Source organism: Bubalus bubalis, chromosome 7, assembly GCF_019923935.1.
Source record: "Bubalus bubalis isolate 160015118507 breed Murrah chromosome 7, NDDB_SH_1, whole genome shotgun sequence".
Lineage (NCBI taxonomy): Eukaryota > Metazoa > Chordata > Mammalia > Artiodactyla > Bovidae > Bubalus > Bubalus bubalis.
Genome location: NC_059163.1, coordinates 24532590 through 24550757, shown reverse-complemented (window position 1 = coordinate 24550757; position 18168 = coordinate 24532590). Strand labels below are relative to the sequence as shown.

The 18168-nt window shown below is 40.5% G+C and overlaps 1 protein-coding gene across 2 annotated transcripts in view; it reads left to right on the top strand.

Moving 5' to 3' along the window:
- FRAS1 (Fraser extracellular matrix complex subunit 1) overlaps window positions 1–18168 on the top strand; it is a 522812-nt gene that overhangs the window by 197151 nt on the left and 307493 nt on the right. For both annotated transcript variants that reach the window (XM_044945743.2, XM_025289852.3), the window contains exon 4: window positions 7178–7270. In XM_044945743.2, the coding sequence (XP_044801678.2) occupies window positions 7178–7270 (93 nt within the window). The remainder of the gene's footprint in view (window positions 1–7177; window positions 7271–18168) is intronic.

Here is an 18168-nt window from a genome sequence, read left to right as displayed (position 1 = left end):
TGTTTACTGTCTCTTTTATTCACTGTGTATCCTCAGCACCTACAATTGCACCTGACACATGGTAGGCCCTCAATAAATATCCTTTGACTGACTGAATGAATGAATGAGAGATGAAGCTAGAGAGTTGGTAAGTTCAAGGTTATGGAGAGCTTTGTATGCTGTACTGTGGAGCTTGGAATTTTATTTTTAAGTTGGTAGAATACTAAAGAAGGTTTTAAGGCATGTGGGTAGGATGGCCCCCTTTTTGAAAAATCTTTCTGGTTTTTCAAAGATAATGCATAATATTGGAGATAAGGAGATGAGTTCAAAGGTTGTGAGAATAATCCAGATGAAAGGGTGAATACCTGAATCAGAGCACTGGTGGTGGAGGAGTCAAGAAAAAAGGGCAGGGCCTGCCCTGGTAGTCCAGTGGCTAAGACTTCATGCTCCCAGTGCAGGGGGTCTGTGTTTGATCCCTGGTCGGGGAACAAAGATTCCACATACAGCAACTAAAGATCGTGTACTGCTACTAAGACCCAGTGCAGCCAAATAAATAATAAAAAGAGGAAAGGGGAGACAGGAATCAAGACCATCCCCAAGAAAAGAAATGCAAAAAAGCAAAATGACTGTCTGAGGAGGCCTTACAAATAGCTGTGAAAAGAAGGGAAGCGAAAAGCAAAGGAGAAAAGGAAAGATATACCCATTTGAATTCAGAGTTCCAAAGAGTAGCAAGGAGAGATAAGAAAGCCTTCCTCAGTGATCAGTGCAAAGAAGTAGAGAAAAACAATAGAATGGGAAAGACTAGACATCTGTTCAAGAAAATTAGAGATACCAAGGGAACATTTCATGCAAAGATGGGCTTAATAAAGGACAGAAAAGGTATGGACCTAACAGAAGCAGAAGATATTAAGAAGAGGTGGCAAGAATACGCAGAAGAACTGTACAAAAAAGATCTTCACGACCCAGATAATCATGATGGTGTGATCACCCACCTAAAGCCAGACATCCTGGAATGTGAAGTCAAGTGGGCCTTAGGAAGCATCACTACAAACAAAGCTAGTGGAGGTGATGGAATTCCAGTTGAGCTATTTCAAATCCTAAAAGGTGATGCTGTGAAAGTGCTGCACTCAATATGCCAGCAAATTTGGAAAACTCAGCAGTGGCCACAGGACTGGAAAATGTCCGTTTTCATTCCAATCCCTAAGAAAGGTAATGCCAAAGAATGCTCAAACTATTGCACAATTACACTCATCTCACACGCTAGTAAAGTGATGCTTAAAATTCTCTGAGCCAGGCTTCAGCAATACGTGAACCGTGAACTTCCAGATGTTCAAGCTGGTTTTAGAAAAGGCAGAGGAACCAGAGATCAAATTGCCAACATCTGCTGGATCATGGAAAAATCAAGAGAGTTCCAGAAAAACATCTATTTCTGCTTTATTGACTATGCCAAAGCCTTTGACTGTGTGGATCACAATAAACTGTGGAAAATTCTGAAAGAGATGGGAATATCAGACCACCTGACCTGCCTCTTGAGAAACCTGTATGCAGGTCAGGAAGCAACAGTTAGAACTGGACATGGAACAACAGACTGGTTCCAAATAGGAAAAGGAGTACATCAAGGCTGTATGTTGTCACCCTGGTTATTTAACTTCTATGCAGAATACATCATGAGAAATGCTGGGCTGGAAGAAGCATAAGCTGGAATCAAGATTGCCGCAAGAAATATCAATAACCTCAGATATGCAGATGACACCACCCTTATGGCAGAAAGTGAAGAAGAACTAAAGAGCCTCTTGATGTAAGTGAAAGAGGAGAGTGAAAAAGTTGGCTTAAAGCTCAACATTCAGAAGACTAAGATCATGGTATCCAGTCCCATCACTTCATGGCAAATAGATGGGGAAACAGTGGCTGACTTTATTTTGGGGGCTCCAAAATCACTGCAGATGGTGATTGCAGCCATGAAATTAAAAGATGCTTACTCCTTGGAAGGAAAGTTATGACCAACCTGGACAGCATATTAAAAAAGCAGAGACATTACTTTGTCAACAAAGGTCCATATAGTCAAGGCTATACTTTTTCCAGTGGTCATATACAGATGTGAAAGTTGGACTATAAAGAAAGCTAAGCACCGAGGAATTGATGCTTTTGAACTGTGGTGTTGGAGAAGACTCTTGAGAGTCCCTTGGACTGCAGGGAGATCCAACCAGTCCATCCTAAAGGAGATCAGTCCTGGGTGTTCATTGGAAGGACTGATGTTGAAGCTGAAACTCCAATACTTTGGCCACCTGGTGCAAAGAGCTGACTCATTTGAAAAGACCCTGATGCTGGGAAAGATTGAGGGCAGGAGGAGAAGGGGATGACAGAGGATGAGATGGTTGCATGACATCACTGACTCAATGGACATGGGTTTAGGTGGACTCTGGGAGTTGGTGATGGACAGGGAGGCCTGGCCTGCTGTGGTTCATGGGGTCGCAAAGAGTCAGACACTACTGAGCGACCGAACTGAACTGAAGGAAGAAATTAGCAGAACTGAATGAAGTAGGAGGGTCAGAGAAAGGAAAAGGAGAGATGACTCTCATATTTATGAGTTGATGACTAATTGGTTGGCAGAGCTGCAAACTGATATTGAGAATATAGGAGAATGAGGAAAAGAATCCCATCTGGGAGCAAAATGATAATTTCAGTTTGGACACATTGAGTTTGAAGCGTTTGTGGAAGAGAAAGGTAGATATGTCCAAAAGGCAGCGAGATGTGTGACTGTAAAGCTCAGAGGAGAAGCATGTGCTATGCTCAGTCATGTCTGACCATTTGAAGCCCCATGGTCTGTAACCCTCCATGCATGGAATTTTCCAGGCAAGAATACCGGAGCAAGTTGCCATTTCCTACTCCAGGGATCCTTCTGACCCAGGGACCAAACTCACATCTCCTAGGTTTCCTGCATTGGCAGGTGGATTCTTTACCACTGACACTATCTGGGAAGCCCAGAGTTGGAGACATTATGTGGGTATCAGTAGCAGGAACACAGGAGTATAAACCTTTAGGATGAGTGAGCTCATCCAAAGAGATTGTGTGAAAAAAGAATAGAAGATCAAAGACAGGATTTGGGTAGCACAATCATTAAAGGAAAGATGAACATAAAAGAAGAAACTTAGGAAGATTAAGAAGACATGGTCAGAGAGGTAAAGGGTTAGAAATGGTCAGAAGAGAGAAGAATGATGTGATAGCTAGGAGAATAGAGTGTTTCCAGAAGGAGTTTATATCGACAGTGTTGATCCCACGACAGAGAGAAAGTGTGAGAAAATTTAATATGTTTCATTGAGTTTGGCAACCTGTTGGCCACTGGTGGTCCCACTGAAGTTGGTGGCAGTGAAGTGGTGGGTGTGGTTGCTGTATTTCAGAGGCTTGAGGAGTGGATGGATAGTAGGCCTTGGATGGCCAAGTACAGGCTACTCCTTCAGGGAGCTTCACTGAGAATGGAAGAGAGAAATGGGACATTAGATGCACACCACTACATCTGTGAAGTTTCTCTGAACCTCTGTCCCCAGTCATCAAGCCTCCTGGATGTTTCCATGCGCTTGCCCTTATATTGCCCTTGACGAGACTACAAATGCCTCTGTATTTGTTTGCTTCTTCCTCCATACTCTTAGCTCCTTGAGAGCAGCAACCCTCCTCTTCACTATATGTAGCCCATCGAACAGCATGGTGCATGGCACACGGAAGATACTTAATCAATATTTGTAAAATGACCAAACAAGGGAAGGAGAGGTGTTTTTTTTTCTTTGCTTTTGGTATTTCTATGAACTTGATATTACTATGATCACCTTGGGAGGCAAAGGGGAATGACCTTGAAGAGAGAGAGAAATTGAAGATTTGGAGAGTGGGGGAAACACAATGATAGAACTAGAAAAACCCTTTAAAATTGATTGTCAGACTTTCTCATTTTATAGACAAAAAAACCCCAGATTTTTTCGTTCTTTAGTCACTTGCTTAAACATACAGCACTAGAAAGTGGCACTCCCATGACAAGAACCTTCGTTCCTGGCTCATGAGTCAATGCAATTTCTACTCCACCATGTCTTCCCTTATGTTTCTCAGGTGCGTGTCTTGTTTTTCACATCTGCTGGGTAGACTTACATTAGTTCACGGCACAAGTTAATGAATCAGCATTGTCAGTCAGTCAGGTCAGTCGCTCAGTCATGTCCGACTCTTTGCGACCCCATGGACTGCAGCACGCTGGGCTTCCCTGTCTGTCATCAACTCCTGGAGCTTGCTCAAACTTATGTCCATCGAATTGGTGATGCCATCCAACCATCTCTTCCTCTGTCATCCCCTTTTGCTGCCTTCAATCTTTCCCAGTATCCGGGTCTTTTCCAATGAGTCAGTTTTTCACATCAGGTGACCAAAGTATTGGAGTTTCAGCTTCAGCATCTGTCTTTCCAATGAGTATTCAGGACTGATTTCCTTTAGGATTGACTGGTTCGATCTCCTTGCAGTCCAAGGGACTCTCAAGAGTCTTCTCCAATATCACAGTTCAAAAGCATCAATTCTTCGTTGCTATTGTACCCCAAACTAAATTATTATTGTTATTAATAGTATCTTGGATTCCTATCATTTTTTAAAAATTTTAAAAATCTGTTTTGCAATTTATGTTTTGCTCCGGAATTAACTGGAAATAACCTAATGTTAATTGTAGTTCTGTTTGATATTTGTATCTATCTCTCTATCATCTGTCTATTTGTCGTATCATCGTTTGTAATAGATTCTATACTCTTATCCTGTATCCATATAGAATAGCTAGCTACAGAGTCAAAGAAAAGGGTCAGAGAGAGACAGACAGATATGAGAAAAATTGAAGGAATGAGAATAGAGGCTTTTAGAATATTGACTGTCTAGCCTGGAGCCAACCTTCAGGATTTCTGAAGAACATATATACAGAGAGGACAGTGCCATGCAAAACGGTACTGTGTTATTAATGCATGGAGGGATTTTTGGCTGCAAACTTCAATGCAGAGTATTAACCTAATCAAGTTGTTGTAATAAATTATATATATATACATGTACATAAACATGTGTATCATATGCTTAGAAGAGTACCTGGCTATTCTAAGTACTCTGTTTCAGCTGTGATTGTCACATGATCATCATCATTATTGTTAGTTGGTTCCTCTAGATCCTAGGCAAGCAATCTTCATTGGTGTCTTGTTCCCAAGCCACCACTTCCTAAGCTCCCAGTGCAAAGCCTGCAGGGCAATAGGCTTATGTGTTCCATACATCCCACAACTCAGGAAGCTATGCATGGTTACAGGGTAAGGTAGCAAGAACTCCCTATCTTTCGTTCTCCAAGTCCTACATGCAAAACTCTTCGCCCCTCCTTTAGCCCCAGATCACCTCTTTTGTGTTCCCACGGAAGGTCAATAGGTCAACACTCAAAATAGGGAACATCTACTCACAAATAAAGAATATTATATTCGTAAAATGAGTTTTGAGGGGCAAATCTGAGGATAGATATATAAATATATAAACCAAATCTGAAGTATAAATCAAACACAACTAATTTGGGGCATAAAATATCCCTTGACGTCTTCCATCTTGCCTGCCTTTCTCTCTGCTTCCATATTAGAATAGAAACAACACTTGGATTATCTCATTTTAAATCTATATGCTCAGTGGGATTTAGGTTAATGTATTTTCTAAATTTACTGTCTCAGTGGAAGTTAGATAAGTATAGGTTCTACTTGGGGTTCAGAGGGCACTTTTGTGAGTACTCATTGATGTTGCACTGTATATACCATTTTATAAAATTCCACGCCATATGTTTTATCCTTTATTAAGCAAATAAGAAATTGTTGATCACTGTTACTCGTGTATTTATCTGTTTAGTGGATTAATAGTTGTGAAATCATAGTTTTATTCTCACCCACATTATTGGGTGGAGACTATACATATTGTAGATGTAATATTATTTGTAATTGTTGTATGTACAATTAACATTCTCTTGTAGGTACAATTCGTTTTAATAGCCACAGCCTCAAGTAGCAAAGAAACATTAAAGCATATGTAATGTTTTGAATCTATCAGCTGAATTCTTTCTAGACTTTTATTCTGTGGACAGGTTATGATTTCCTGATTAATTCAGGATCTTTTACCACTATTTTTGATCAAAATCACTAATTACCTGTTCTGCCACATTTCTAGACTTGAGGAAATGCTAAGTGGAAGAGCAGGATAAATCCAGGGGTCTAGAAGGCTACTATTTTGGGGTAGGGCTCATGCCATGTGGCATGTGGGATCTTTGTTCCCTGACCACGAATTGAACCTGTGACCTCTGCATTGGAAGCACAAACTCTTAACCACTGGACCTCCAGGAAAGTCCCCAGAGGGTCTAGAAGGATCATTAAGCCCCAAAGACCCACATACATGCCATCATTTTAATCATCTTGAATAAACAGATCCTTCACAGTGGCAAATCGATGGTTAGTTAACATGTGACAACCTCCCAGTAAATCTTGGGGTATCACATGGATGTCTATTCTCTTGAAAGCATCACGGGTATTGATAAGAAACACAATTGCAACAGCAGAGGCCTTGCTAAACAATGTAGATCTTTATTGGAGCCCAGAAATTCTACCCGGATAGCCACAGCACATGTGATACCTCCACAGAGATGCTGTTTCCTCTCCCAGCTCTGTCCTTCAGTCACCTGCCCCTTGTGCTTTGCTCCTCTGCCCCAGGTAAACGTCAACATTAGAACTCCAGCTCCCCCTCACGCTCTCCCCTTCTCCCCACAGCCGGACTGTTGCTGACTCCATAAGGCCTCTATAACATGTTAGAAGACCTGCCAACTCTGTGGCTAGCCCCACCTAAGTCTTCTCCATTACAGGGAAATACAGCTCTTCTATCACCCCTAACTGCTTTTCTGGTCTGACACTCACATGGAGCATTTCTATATTTCTAGTGAAGAAAATCCTTTACTTCATTATGTGTGAAAAGATGTAGACCATTTTCAAGGAACCCACTTTCACAACGGAGCTCCTTTTAGCTTTGAGAGAAGCTCATCATGACAGAGAGTCCTTTTTGTTAGTGTATTCTGTTTATCCTGTTTATTGTTGTCACCCGTGGCAACTCATGAGATTTAGTGAATTCGATATGACTGTGTTCACTGCTGCTATTTTACACTGAGCTGTTTTTAAATGTTCAGGGGGAAGTGCTTCAAATACCCGCCAACCAGTGCTGCCCCGAATGTGTGCCAAGGATGCCTGGATCTTGCCATCATGAAAAGAAAATTCACGGGGTAAGTATTTTCTAACCCGTGGTTGATTCCTTGTCTGTAGATCAGTGACAAAGGAAAGCTGAATGCTAAACTTCTGTTGACACGAGAGGATATTTTTCTCCTTTGTTTGGGCTAGGGAGGACCTCAGGCTTATTTGACTTTCCGTGGGCACTTAGGTTTCTTGGGTAAGATTAAAACTGTCCTATTTATTTCAGAAGCCCAGGTAAATATTTGCTGATTGAATTTGTGTCTGTCTAAAGCGTAGTCTGAGAATGTTGATGATGAAGAAGTTGTAATGCTGAATAATAACAGGCCACCTTGCCTTTGTGTACCACATAAATTTTTCACTTGATTTTATGAACAACCCTGAGTAGATGACTCCTGTGTTAAAGATGGAAGAGTTGAATTGCAAAGAATGGAAGATACTGGCCCCATGTATTACCAATAGGGGGTGTAACTTGGCCTGGAGCCCTGGTCTTCTGACTCCTCATTCAGTGTGAAGTTTGTAAGCTTCAGCACTACGCATACATTAGGCTTTGTGATGAGGACCATCCTCTGTAGTATAGGATGGTTAGCATCGTCTCCAGCCTCTCGGTACCCATCATGTTAGTATCCTCTGCAGTCCTGACAACCAGAGCTGTCTGTAGTTGTGGCCATCTTTCCCCTGGGAAGAGGGGCAAAATGAAAATGCCCACTCCCCTCATTTAGAACCACAGTGCATACATGCTAAGTTGATTCAGTCGTGTCCGATTCCATGCAACCGTATGGACTATAGCCTGCCAGGCTCCTCTGTCCATAAGATTCTCCAGGGGAGAATGCCCTCCTCCAGGGAATCTTCCTGACTCAGGGATCAAACCCGAGTCTCTTAAGTCTCCTGCATTGGCAGGAGGGTTCTTTACCACTGGGGCTACCTGGGAAGCCCATAGCACCACAATACTAGAAATCAACCCTCAAGTTCTTTTATTACACTTTCTCATTCCAGATCCTGCAGGATTAGCTTAGAGATATTAAATACTGGTTTAAAAGGACCATTGCAAGGACTATAATAGAAATTTTGAAAATGGATGGCTACAGTTCATCTCCATTCATGCTTGCATACTCTCCTGAGGCAGCAGGTGAAGCCGAGATTGATAGAAAGACACTCTTTGCTTTAATCTTCAGCTTCCATCTCATACAGAACTTTCTCCAAGTTAGTGTCTCTACCCTTTCAGCAGAGAGCATAGGTCAGCCGGAATTGATATACCCAGTCTCGGCTGCTATTCAGGATGCATACCTAAAACTCAGTGGGGACAGTGCACATTCCCCTGGGACAGGACCACCTCACTTAGCCACTGGCTCCGCATCACCTGAGGAAGCCACTCTTTCACATCAGCACTGCGTGTTGCCGAATAATACCATGGTGTGTGATCCAAATGGTAGGATCTGTGTCTTCATACCATGTGTCACCCTGTGCTGCTTGATTTAGGGCTTCCCTGGTGGCTCAGCGGTAAAGAATCTGCTTGTAGTGCAGGAGATGTGGGTTCGATCCATGGGTGGCAAAGTTCCCTGGAGGAGGGCATGGAGACCCACTCCAGTGTTCTTGCCTGGAGAATTCCAAGGACAGAGGAGCCTGGTGGGCTATAGTCCATAGTGTCACAAAGAGTCGGACACGACTGAAGCGACTGAGCATATACACATGCTGCTTGATTCAGTCTGTGTTATGTAGGGTGGTGGAAACCACGCTAGAGGACCTCCTGTGAAATGGAAGGTGCTGCAGGGCAGGCTCGTGTTGGAATTAATGGAAGTTCATAATGATTGGGACAGGTATATGGATCAAGATAAAAAAATCCCAAGCTGAACTTTTCAAGTGAGGGAGCCCTAGGATGTAAAATAAGGCCAGGATCTGGAGGAACAACAAACATCTCAAGTAAGAGGGGGTATCAGGGACTTTTCATAGCCTCTCTAATGACACTTGTCATTTGCTTGCTCGTCTTCTGTTCTTGCACTTGTGAGATCTTCTTTTCTTGATTTAAGATTTCTGAGAACATTGACAATATTTTGTGTACCTTCACAGTGATCTTCCTTACCCCCCACCTAACCTGACTCTTGGCACTGAACTTTTCCCAGAGTAGGTGCTCAATAAACATTAGGACTCAAGCAATGAGTAAATCCTGCTTCAGCTTTTCCATATCCTTGTCCCACAGGCATGTTGATCTTTGACCACCTGACCTGTTTGGCTGGTGGTTCAAGGACCACAGATCTGCAGATGGGTTAGTTAGAAATCTGCTTGACCTTCTACTTTTTCAGGAAGAGTTTTGAAAATCCTTCTTCTCCCCTCCTCCCTTGCAATTTACCCCTCTCTTCTAACACAGCACAAGGAAAGCTCTAAACTGGGTAAGACAGCGTGCATGCTTGTTTTCCCATATGCAACTTTCAGAATCTACTCCCCCGGAAAGTGTTATAATTATATTTCTGCAACTTGATGTAACTGAGAAGAAGGCTGGATTTTAGGAACTGTAGTTTGAAGGAGAAAAACAAATCTCTAGTGGTCTACCTCTCCAAATAGAAATAGAAGAACAGCTTTTTTAAAGTTGAGATAAAATCCTCTACTTTCAGTCTTAATCAATTTAAAATCATCATGTTTCTCGTCTTTCTGTTCTTCTTTCCTCTCTTTCTTCACCTTTTTAGATGCTTGCCAAATCCTTCTTAATGTTATTCATTTCCTTGAGTGGGTTAAATGCATGTCTGGGTTGGGTCTGAATCTCCCCTTGTCACTTGCATCACTAGGATTGTTCCTGAATCTTGGAGCCTTTTCTGTTTTGCTCCCTTGGCTTCTTTTAGAAAGCAGTTTCCAGTGCACTGCTTCTCCTGTTGAACGTCGGTAATCCTCTCTTTAGCCTCTGGCTTGTATCCCATAGGGCTGGTTATGGAGTCTCTCTCCCTGTAGATATAAAATAGCCTGATGTTTTGAGAGCTTTGCAGTGGTGAAGTGGAAGCTTTCCCCTGAAAGAGAGATTTAGAAGTGGCTTTAGGGTAGAGTAAGTGTAGCAGGAAGAGAATCTGTTACAGCAATGCCATCCCCAGAGAATAGAGTTGAAGGGAAAGAGAATCAAGACTGGGTTCAGCTCAGGGTGGCACGACAAGGCCACCTTTAATGAAACAACTTCACCTCATGAGGGGACCTCTTTTTCTGGCATCGTGGGCTGGTGTTCCAGCAAGTCCAGACAAGCCCCCACATCTTCCTTGGAGTGAGAAAAACACTTGAGCCTTTTGGCAGACTCCAGGTTATTTAAGAGTTTTGCATGGGCTTATTACAGTCAGCATTTGGGGAGACTGTTTCATCCATGACCTCCCAAAGCTATCCTTTCAAATTAGCTTTTGGATCTCTGCCTAGCCTTGCCAACCAGTTAGGGAGACAAGCCTGAAATATGTTTTCCTAAAGGGTGTTGGAATGCTTTTTCTCTGGTCTTTTCCCCACAAATTAGCTTGTGAAAGGGAGGAGAAAGGACCTTAACCTCTTTCTTTTCCTCTTTACTAATATGATCTCAGCACCAGATAATGTCCTGTCCGAGAAGATGGTGCTTGGAGACTCGCTGAAAAAGAAAAGTGGCAGGTGGTAATGCCCCAGTGCCCACATCTGATTGAGTACAGGAGCATGGAAGAAGTCTGCTTGCTTTGCCCGGCTGTGAGGCTAAAAGGAGAACTAATTTATGTGTGTGAGGGAAGAGATGAATATTGAATTCTGCAGCCTTGTTTTCATCAAAGTAGAGGATGTAATTACAATATGCACCAAACATCCCCAGATATTTAGTATTCTGGATCTATAACATCATAACAGGAACAAATTATATAAAGAAAAATTATTTTTTTGTTCTGTCTGTAAGCCAGGCAAATACTTTATGACCGTATCTTTCCTTTGGACTTAAGTCAACAGCCAACCCGACTTGTTATTTGGCTATGCAAAAGAATATGTCTAAGATGTTGTCTGCGGAATGTGCTTTTGCCAAGTGTGAAAGTCTCATGTTTCAGAAAGCTATTAATGATGTTGGGATGGTACAGCTACAACACAGGTCTTATGGGAGCATTGCTTTGTATATGTATTATTTCTTGATTTTACAGAGCTTTCTTTGCTGTTAACTGTGCTCATGAAAATTAAAACATTTGTGACTATAGAGAACACAATGAGATTAAAAAAATATGTTTATCTATCATCTATTAATATCTGTCCCCTATCTGTCATCTATCTATCTATCCATCTATCTTTCTATCTATCTTTCTGTCCATCTACCATCTATCTGGCTACTTCTCTATCTACCTATGATCTAGCTATCCATCAGCATGTATCAAACTCCTTGATCTCTGGTCTCCTGGTAAGAGAGGTGTCACTGACTTAGGAATAGGAGTAGGAGATGAAAGTGGAGGTGACTTTTCTCAGAGAGGTGAGAGTAATTCTTCTCCATCATTCTGTTCAGTTTGGATCACTGTCTGGCTTCTGTGGCTTTGACATCAAGAGTGGAGTCACCCTGACAAATGTTCTTTGTTATTCCCATAATTCTCAAGCTTATTGTGAAGGGAGAATCCATTGCTTAAATTTTATGTCTCTTGAGATAGATAATAGATTCACATCATTGGAGAGCTTGAAGGTACCAAAGAGATGAACTAATATAGCCCTCTTGCCTTGCAGTTGAAAACACTTTGGCGATTGACAGGTTGTTATTATAATTAATTTTTGTGGTCTCAGTCTGAGAGGTGGTATGATTGCAAATATTTGAGAAATGACAGCTAGTGTTTCTCAGTAGTAACAAAAACGAGCTCTTGTTTTAATGTCTGGATGTTTAGAAGCAATCTCTTAACTTTTAGTAGGATAAAGATGTTCACTTCTAATTACTTTATAAGATGCTTTCAAATTTTACTTATTTAAGATATATAAATGATTTATTAGATGCTTTAAACAGTACTTTTGCTCTCTGATGACAAAGTGAGTATTAGTTTATTGGTGAAAATGTGGAAAAAATATGCAAACAGAAAAAAAATCCACTAGTTATCTCCAGCTATGAAAACCACTATTGTTTCCTCAGTTGTTTTTTTTGGGGGGTGAAGGGGAGATGGTAGTGCATATGGATGCATAGATTGATAGAGATATACATGGTTTCACATAATTGTAATTATACTCTGTGTACAGTTTATGGCTTAATTTTTATATAACATGCAGTAAATAATTCCCCAGCATACTCTTGGAGAATGTGATTTATTATCATTATTTATTATTATTAGAATGTAATTTATTATTTATTACGTGCCTATTATTAGGCATTTGGGTAGCTTCCAATATTCACTAAAATATTTTCAATTTCACTGTAATGAACAATGAGATGGAATTCTTTGTATTCAAACTTTTTGTGTGTCATTGATCATTTTCTGCAGATAATTTCTTAAAAGTGAAATTAGTAGGTGAAAGCATCTAAAGAGTTTGAGTATTAAAGCTGTGACATCTATGGTCATTAAAATTCAATTTTAAGTTGTCTCTGCCTAAAGATAAACGCAGTGGGAATATTACCAGTAGTACAGCTTTTTTTCAAGTCTGATTACCTAGGGTAGTTGCCGCCTGGCAGAGTTGTTCCAGGTGCTCTCATGAGACAAGTCTCTGGGTAGGAGAGTCCCACTCCACTGCAGCTTTCCTAACAATAGCTACTGTGAATTTTAAACACTTCTCATATCTGATATTAAAATATATCATTTAATTTTATTAATATTTCTTTGTAGTTAATAAAGTTCTATACTTAAGTTGAATATTCTATAAGCTTGTTGCTTTTGTTTTTCACTGGGATTTTATTTCTTTTTTAAGGAATATAGTACAGTGTACTTACAATATAGTATTAGTTTCCCATGCACAACAAAGTGATTCAATATTTTTATATATCATGAAACGATCACTACTGTGAGTCTAGTTACCATTTGTCACCATACAAAGTTATTTCAGTATTATTGACTATATTCCCATGCTGTACATTATGTCCCTATGAGTTATTTATTTTATTAATACAACTGGAAGTTTGTACTTCTTAATCCCCTTTGCCTCTTTCACCCATTCTCCCATACTCCCTCTACTCTGATGACCACCTGCTTGTTCTCTGTATCTCTGAGTCTGTTTCTGTTTGGTTTTGTTTATCCTTTTGTTTTACTTTTTAGATTCCATATATTAATATAAGTGAAATCATACAGTATTTATCTCTCTCTATCAAACTTATTTCACTAAGCATAATTCGCCTCTAGGTCTATCCATGTTTTTGCAAGTGGCAAAATTTCATTTTTTATGGCTGAGTAATATTTGTTTGTGTGTGTGTGTGTGACATCTTCTTTATCCATTCATCTCTTGATGGACACTTAGGTTGCTTCTATATCTTGTCATTAATAATATTCCAATGATATGAACATTAGAGAGCATATATCTTTTTGTATCAGTGCTTTTGTTTTCTTCAGATAAATACCAAAAGTGGAATTATTGAATCATATGATAGTTTTATTTGTAATTTTCCCTCAAAAGTTAAATCTCCATACTGTTTTCCATAATAACTGTATCAACTACATTCTTACCAACATTACAGGTAGGTTCCCTTTTCTTTACACCCTTGCCAACACTTGTTACCTCTTGTCTTTTTGATAACAGTCATTCTGTCCGGTGTGAGGTGATATCTCATTGTGGTTTTGATTTGCATTTCCCTCACAGCTACTGGTGCCATGCATCTTTTCACCATCCTGTTGGCTATCTTTGCATCATTCTTTAGAAAAACGAATATTCAGGTCCTGTGCCCATTTTTTAATTGGATTTTTAAATATTGAGTTGTATATGTTCTTTTTATGTTTTGGATATTAACCCCATATCAGCTGTATGGTTTACAAATATGTTGGTTTTAAGCTGATAGTCACTTAAGTCTGAACACATTCTAAAAACACTAGATTTTTACTTCCCCTGCAACACGTTTTATGTTTTTAATGTCATATTTTACATTTTTTACTCTGTCTATTCTTTAACTACACATTGTAGTTATGGTTGATTTTCCAATTTTTGTTTTTTTTTATTTTACTTGCTTCTCAAGTAGTTGATCTTTTGGCTTTACTATGTATATGCCTTTACTAAGGAGACTTTTTGTTCATATATTTTCTTGTTTCTAGTTATAACCTTTACTTCTAAAGAAGATCCTTTAGCACTTTTTGTAGGGCCAGTTTAGAGGTGAAGTGAAGTGAAGTGAAGTCGCTCAGTCATGTCCGACTCTGCGACCCCATGTCACTCAGTCATGTCCGACTCTTTGCAACCCCATGGACTGTAGCCCACCAGGCTCCTCCAACCATGGGATTCTCCAGGCAAGAACACTGGAGTGGGTTGCCATTTCCTTCTCCAGGGGATCTTCCCGACCCAGGGATCAAACCCGGGTCTCCCGTGTTGTAGGCAGACGCTTTACCGTCTGAGCCACCAGGGAAGTTCGTAGCCTACTATGCTCCTCCATCCATGGGATTTTCCAAGCAAGAGTATTGGAGTGGGTTGCCGTTTCCTTCTCCATAGGATCTTCCTGACCCAGGGATCGAACCCAGGTCTCCCACACTGCGGGCAGACTGTAGGCAGATGCTTTACCATCTGAGCCACCAGGAAGTCTTCAGTTTAGAGGTGATGGACCCTTAATTTTTGCTTGTCTGAGAAACTCTTTATCTTGCCTTCAATCCTGAATGACAGCCTTGGTATCAAGTATTTTTGGTTATGAGTTTTTTCCTTTCAGTACTTTAAATATATCACACCACTCCTTTATGTCCTGCCAAATTTCTGTTGAAAAATAAATTGATAGGCTTATGGGACTTCTCTTGAATATTGTGCATTGTATGCCTCTTGCTGCCTTTAAAATTCTCTGTCTTTTGCTGTATTAATTATGATCTGTCTTGGTGTGGATCTCTTTGGATTCATCTTGTTTGAGGCTATTTCCTTCCCCATGTTAGGGAAATTTACAGCCATTGTTTCTTCAGGTAAGTTATCTGCCCCTTTATTTCTCTCTCCTCCTTCTGAGACCCTGATAATACAAATGTTGGCATGCTTGATACTGTCTTAAATTATCCTCATCTTAAAAAATTCTTTTTTTTTTGTTTGTTTTGTTGTAGTGATTGGGTGATTTCTATTAGTTTGTCTTTCATGTTACTTATGTATTCTTCTATATCATCTAATGCTCTTGACACCCTCTAGTGTATTTTTCTTTTTAGCTATGGTATTCTTCAGTTCTGATTGTTTCTGTTTTATATTTTCTAACTCTTTGTTGAAGCTTTCACTGTTTTATGCCATTCTTCTCCTAATTTTTATGAGCATCTTTATGATGCTTATAATAGAGAATTCAAATTTTTGAATTCTTTATCAGGTAATTTACTGATCTTTATTTCATTAGAGTTTTTTTTACCTGGGGTTTTATCTCATTCTTTCCTTTGGAACAAATTCCTCTATATGCTCATTTCATTTGATTTTCTGTGTCTGTTCCTGTGAATTAGGTGAAACTGTTATCTCTCCTGCTCTTGGAGCTGTGGTCTTGTGTAGAAGTGTTTCCAGTGTAGGTTTCATGTGCTGGGTGGCCTTGGCAGGCCAGTTAGGGGTGGAGCAAAAGGGGTGGGGTGGGCTTTAGGGCCTGTTAGGCTGGGCTGAGGCATCCCTGGCAGGATGCCTGGAGCTGAAGTGGACACCAGCCATGGCTCTCCTGGGCTGGGTTGGGGTTGCCACGTTGGTTGGGATGGTTAGAGTTGGAGTGGGCCCAGGCTCGAGGGTGGGCTGGGGCTGCCTTAGCAGGCTGACTAGAATGGCAACTTTTCAAAGTGCTGCCTCTGTGCTGGGACTCAGAGAGAGTAAGTTTTCCTATAGTTCTCTGGCTTTCACAGATGTCCATCTCATGGGTTTTCAAATCCAGTTGTGGGGCCTCATCTTTCCAGAGCAAGTCCCAGGGCTATGGGACCCAGTGTAGAGCTCTACCCAGTGTAGAGCTTGAATTCCTCACTCCTTAGGGAGGTCCTCCAAGTTTGTGATATTCCATTCTGCGTTTGGGTTCCCTTCCAAGGGTATGTGTCCCCACCTTCCTATCTTGATGAGATTTTTTATTTATATCCTTAATTGTAGAAGAGCTGTTCTGCTAGCCTGCAGGTTGTTCTTAAAGAGAGTTGTTCTATATGTAGTTGCAATTTTGATGTGTCCATGGGAGGAAGTGAGCTCAGAATCTGCCTACTCTATCATTTTGATCTCACCTCCAGTCTCTTCTTATTGCTTGTAAATGGTTTTATATATTAGAGTATAATTCTAATTAATATGATCTGCATTTTAAAAAAATGTTTGTCATTTACCTTTAAAATTTTTCTCCCAATGTATTCAATATATTTGACTTTTAAAAGTTTAACTCATCAGAATGTATCAGTTTTTCTCCTACCATTTCTTCCTTTGCTTTTATGCTTAGGCCTTTTAAAGCATAAAGGTCAATTGCCTGCTATGTTTTATTAGCTAAGAGTTTATTAGCCAGTTGTGGACTTGCCCATTTATTTATATGCTGTACTAAATTTGAAGTTTTATATTTAATTATAGAAGAAGTAAAAATTGATGGGAGAGGAGTTGGCCTTGGCATCCTGGTCTGTTGCCATGATCCCAGGCAGCACATAGGTGTGAAAAGGAGTAGGAAAGCCATGGACTCATGGGGAAAGGGTTAAGCATCTCCTACGTGCCACTTCCCTTGCTGCCTCTTTAACAACTACCTCATGCAACCTTTACAATAGCCAAGTGAGCAGGTTATCTTCATACCATTTCAGGTTTCTCTACTAGGAAACTGCAATTTAGAAAGATTAGGTGACACACTCATAGTCCCCAAGGCAGGGAGAACTGAGCTGTGATCCGAGGACACAGATACTTCCACGGAAACCTTTGGTTTATCCAAGTCAGTACATTCCTTACGTTTCTGTCCTCTGGTACTCCCAGTAGGTCCTGGGAAAGTAATCTTCATGATGGTAAGGCAATGTCTTGGCTCCCCAAAATTTAGATGGCTGTGACAACCTATTACTATTATTGTTACAATAATAGCACAAGTTATTAGTAATTCCCAAATGTCAAACTTGGCATGCTTGCAGCCTGGCAGCAATTTGCACAATAAAGGCATAGTGACTTGTTTAGGTAAGACAGAGTTCTTTTGTGTTTGAGAGAGGGTGAATAATTATTCTGGATGCTGGCTTGAGGAGTAGCAAGAGGATGTTTATTTTCCATGCTTCTCAGTGACACAGTTGAAACCCCCAGATTATAGTTAGGTGACTGAGCACCTAGAACGTGGGATGTTTTTAATAGAAGCCTATATATGATTTGTGCGGAATCAGATTTCATCATATACTACACTTAATACAGGCAGAGGAAGGCACTCTTTAAGAAAATGTTATAGGAGGAAACTTTATTGATTAAGCTTACTTTTTTGCATACGTCTTTTAAAAGGCCACTATCATTCCACTCTGCCATTGAGAACATAATGTATTTTGACAGCTATTTCCCTAAACAATCGACATATGTGTAGCTTTTTACATTCAGGATTCTTCACTGCCCTCTGAGCATGGCTTATTTAGATACTTTTGAAAAGTGTTAGCTGCTCAGATGTGTCCGACTCAACCTCAGGGACTGTAGCCTGCCAGGCTCTTCTGTCCGTGGGATTTCCAGCAAGAGTACTGGTCTGGGTAGCCATTCTCTTCTACATGGGATCTTCAACCCAGGGATCGAACCCAGGTCATCTGCACTGCAGGCAGATTTTTCACCATCTGTGCCACCAGGGAAGCCCTTAGATACTTTTGGTAGTTAGTAAATGTTATGTATCAAAGCTTGGATATGTTAGATCATCAGTACAGTGCCAGCTTTGGGAATGTGGTGTCCTAGCCTAAAGTGGACCAGGAACTTTTGG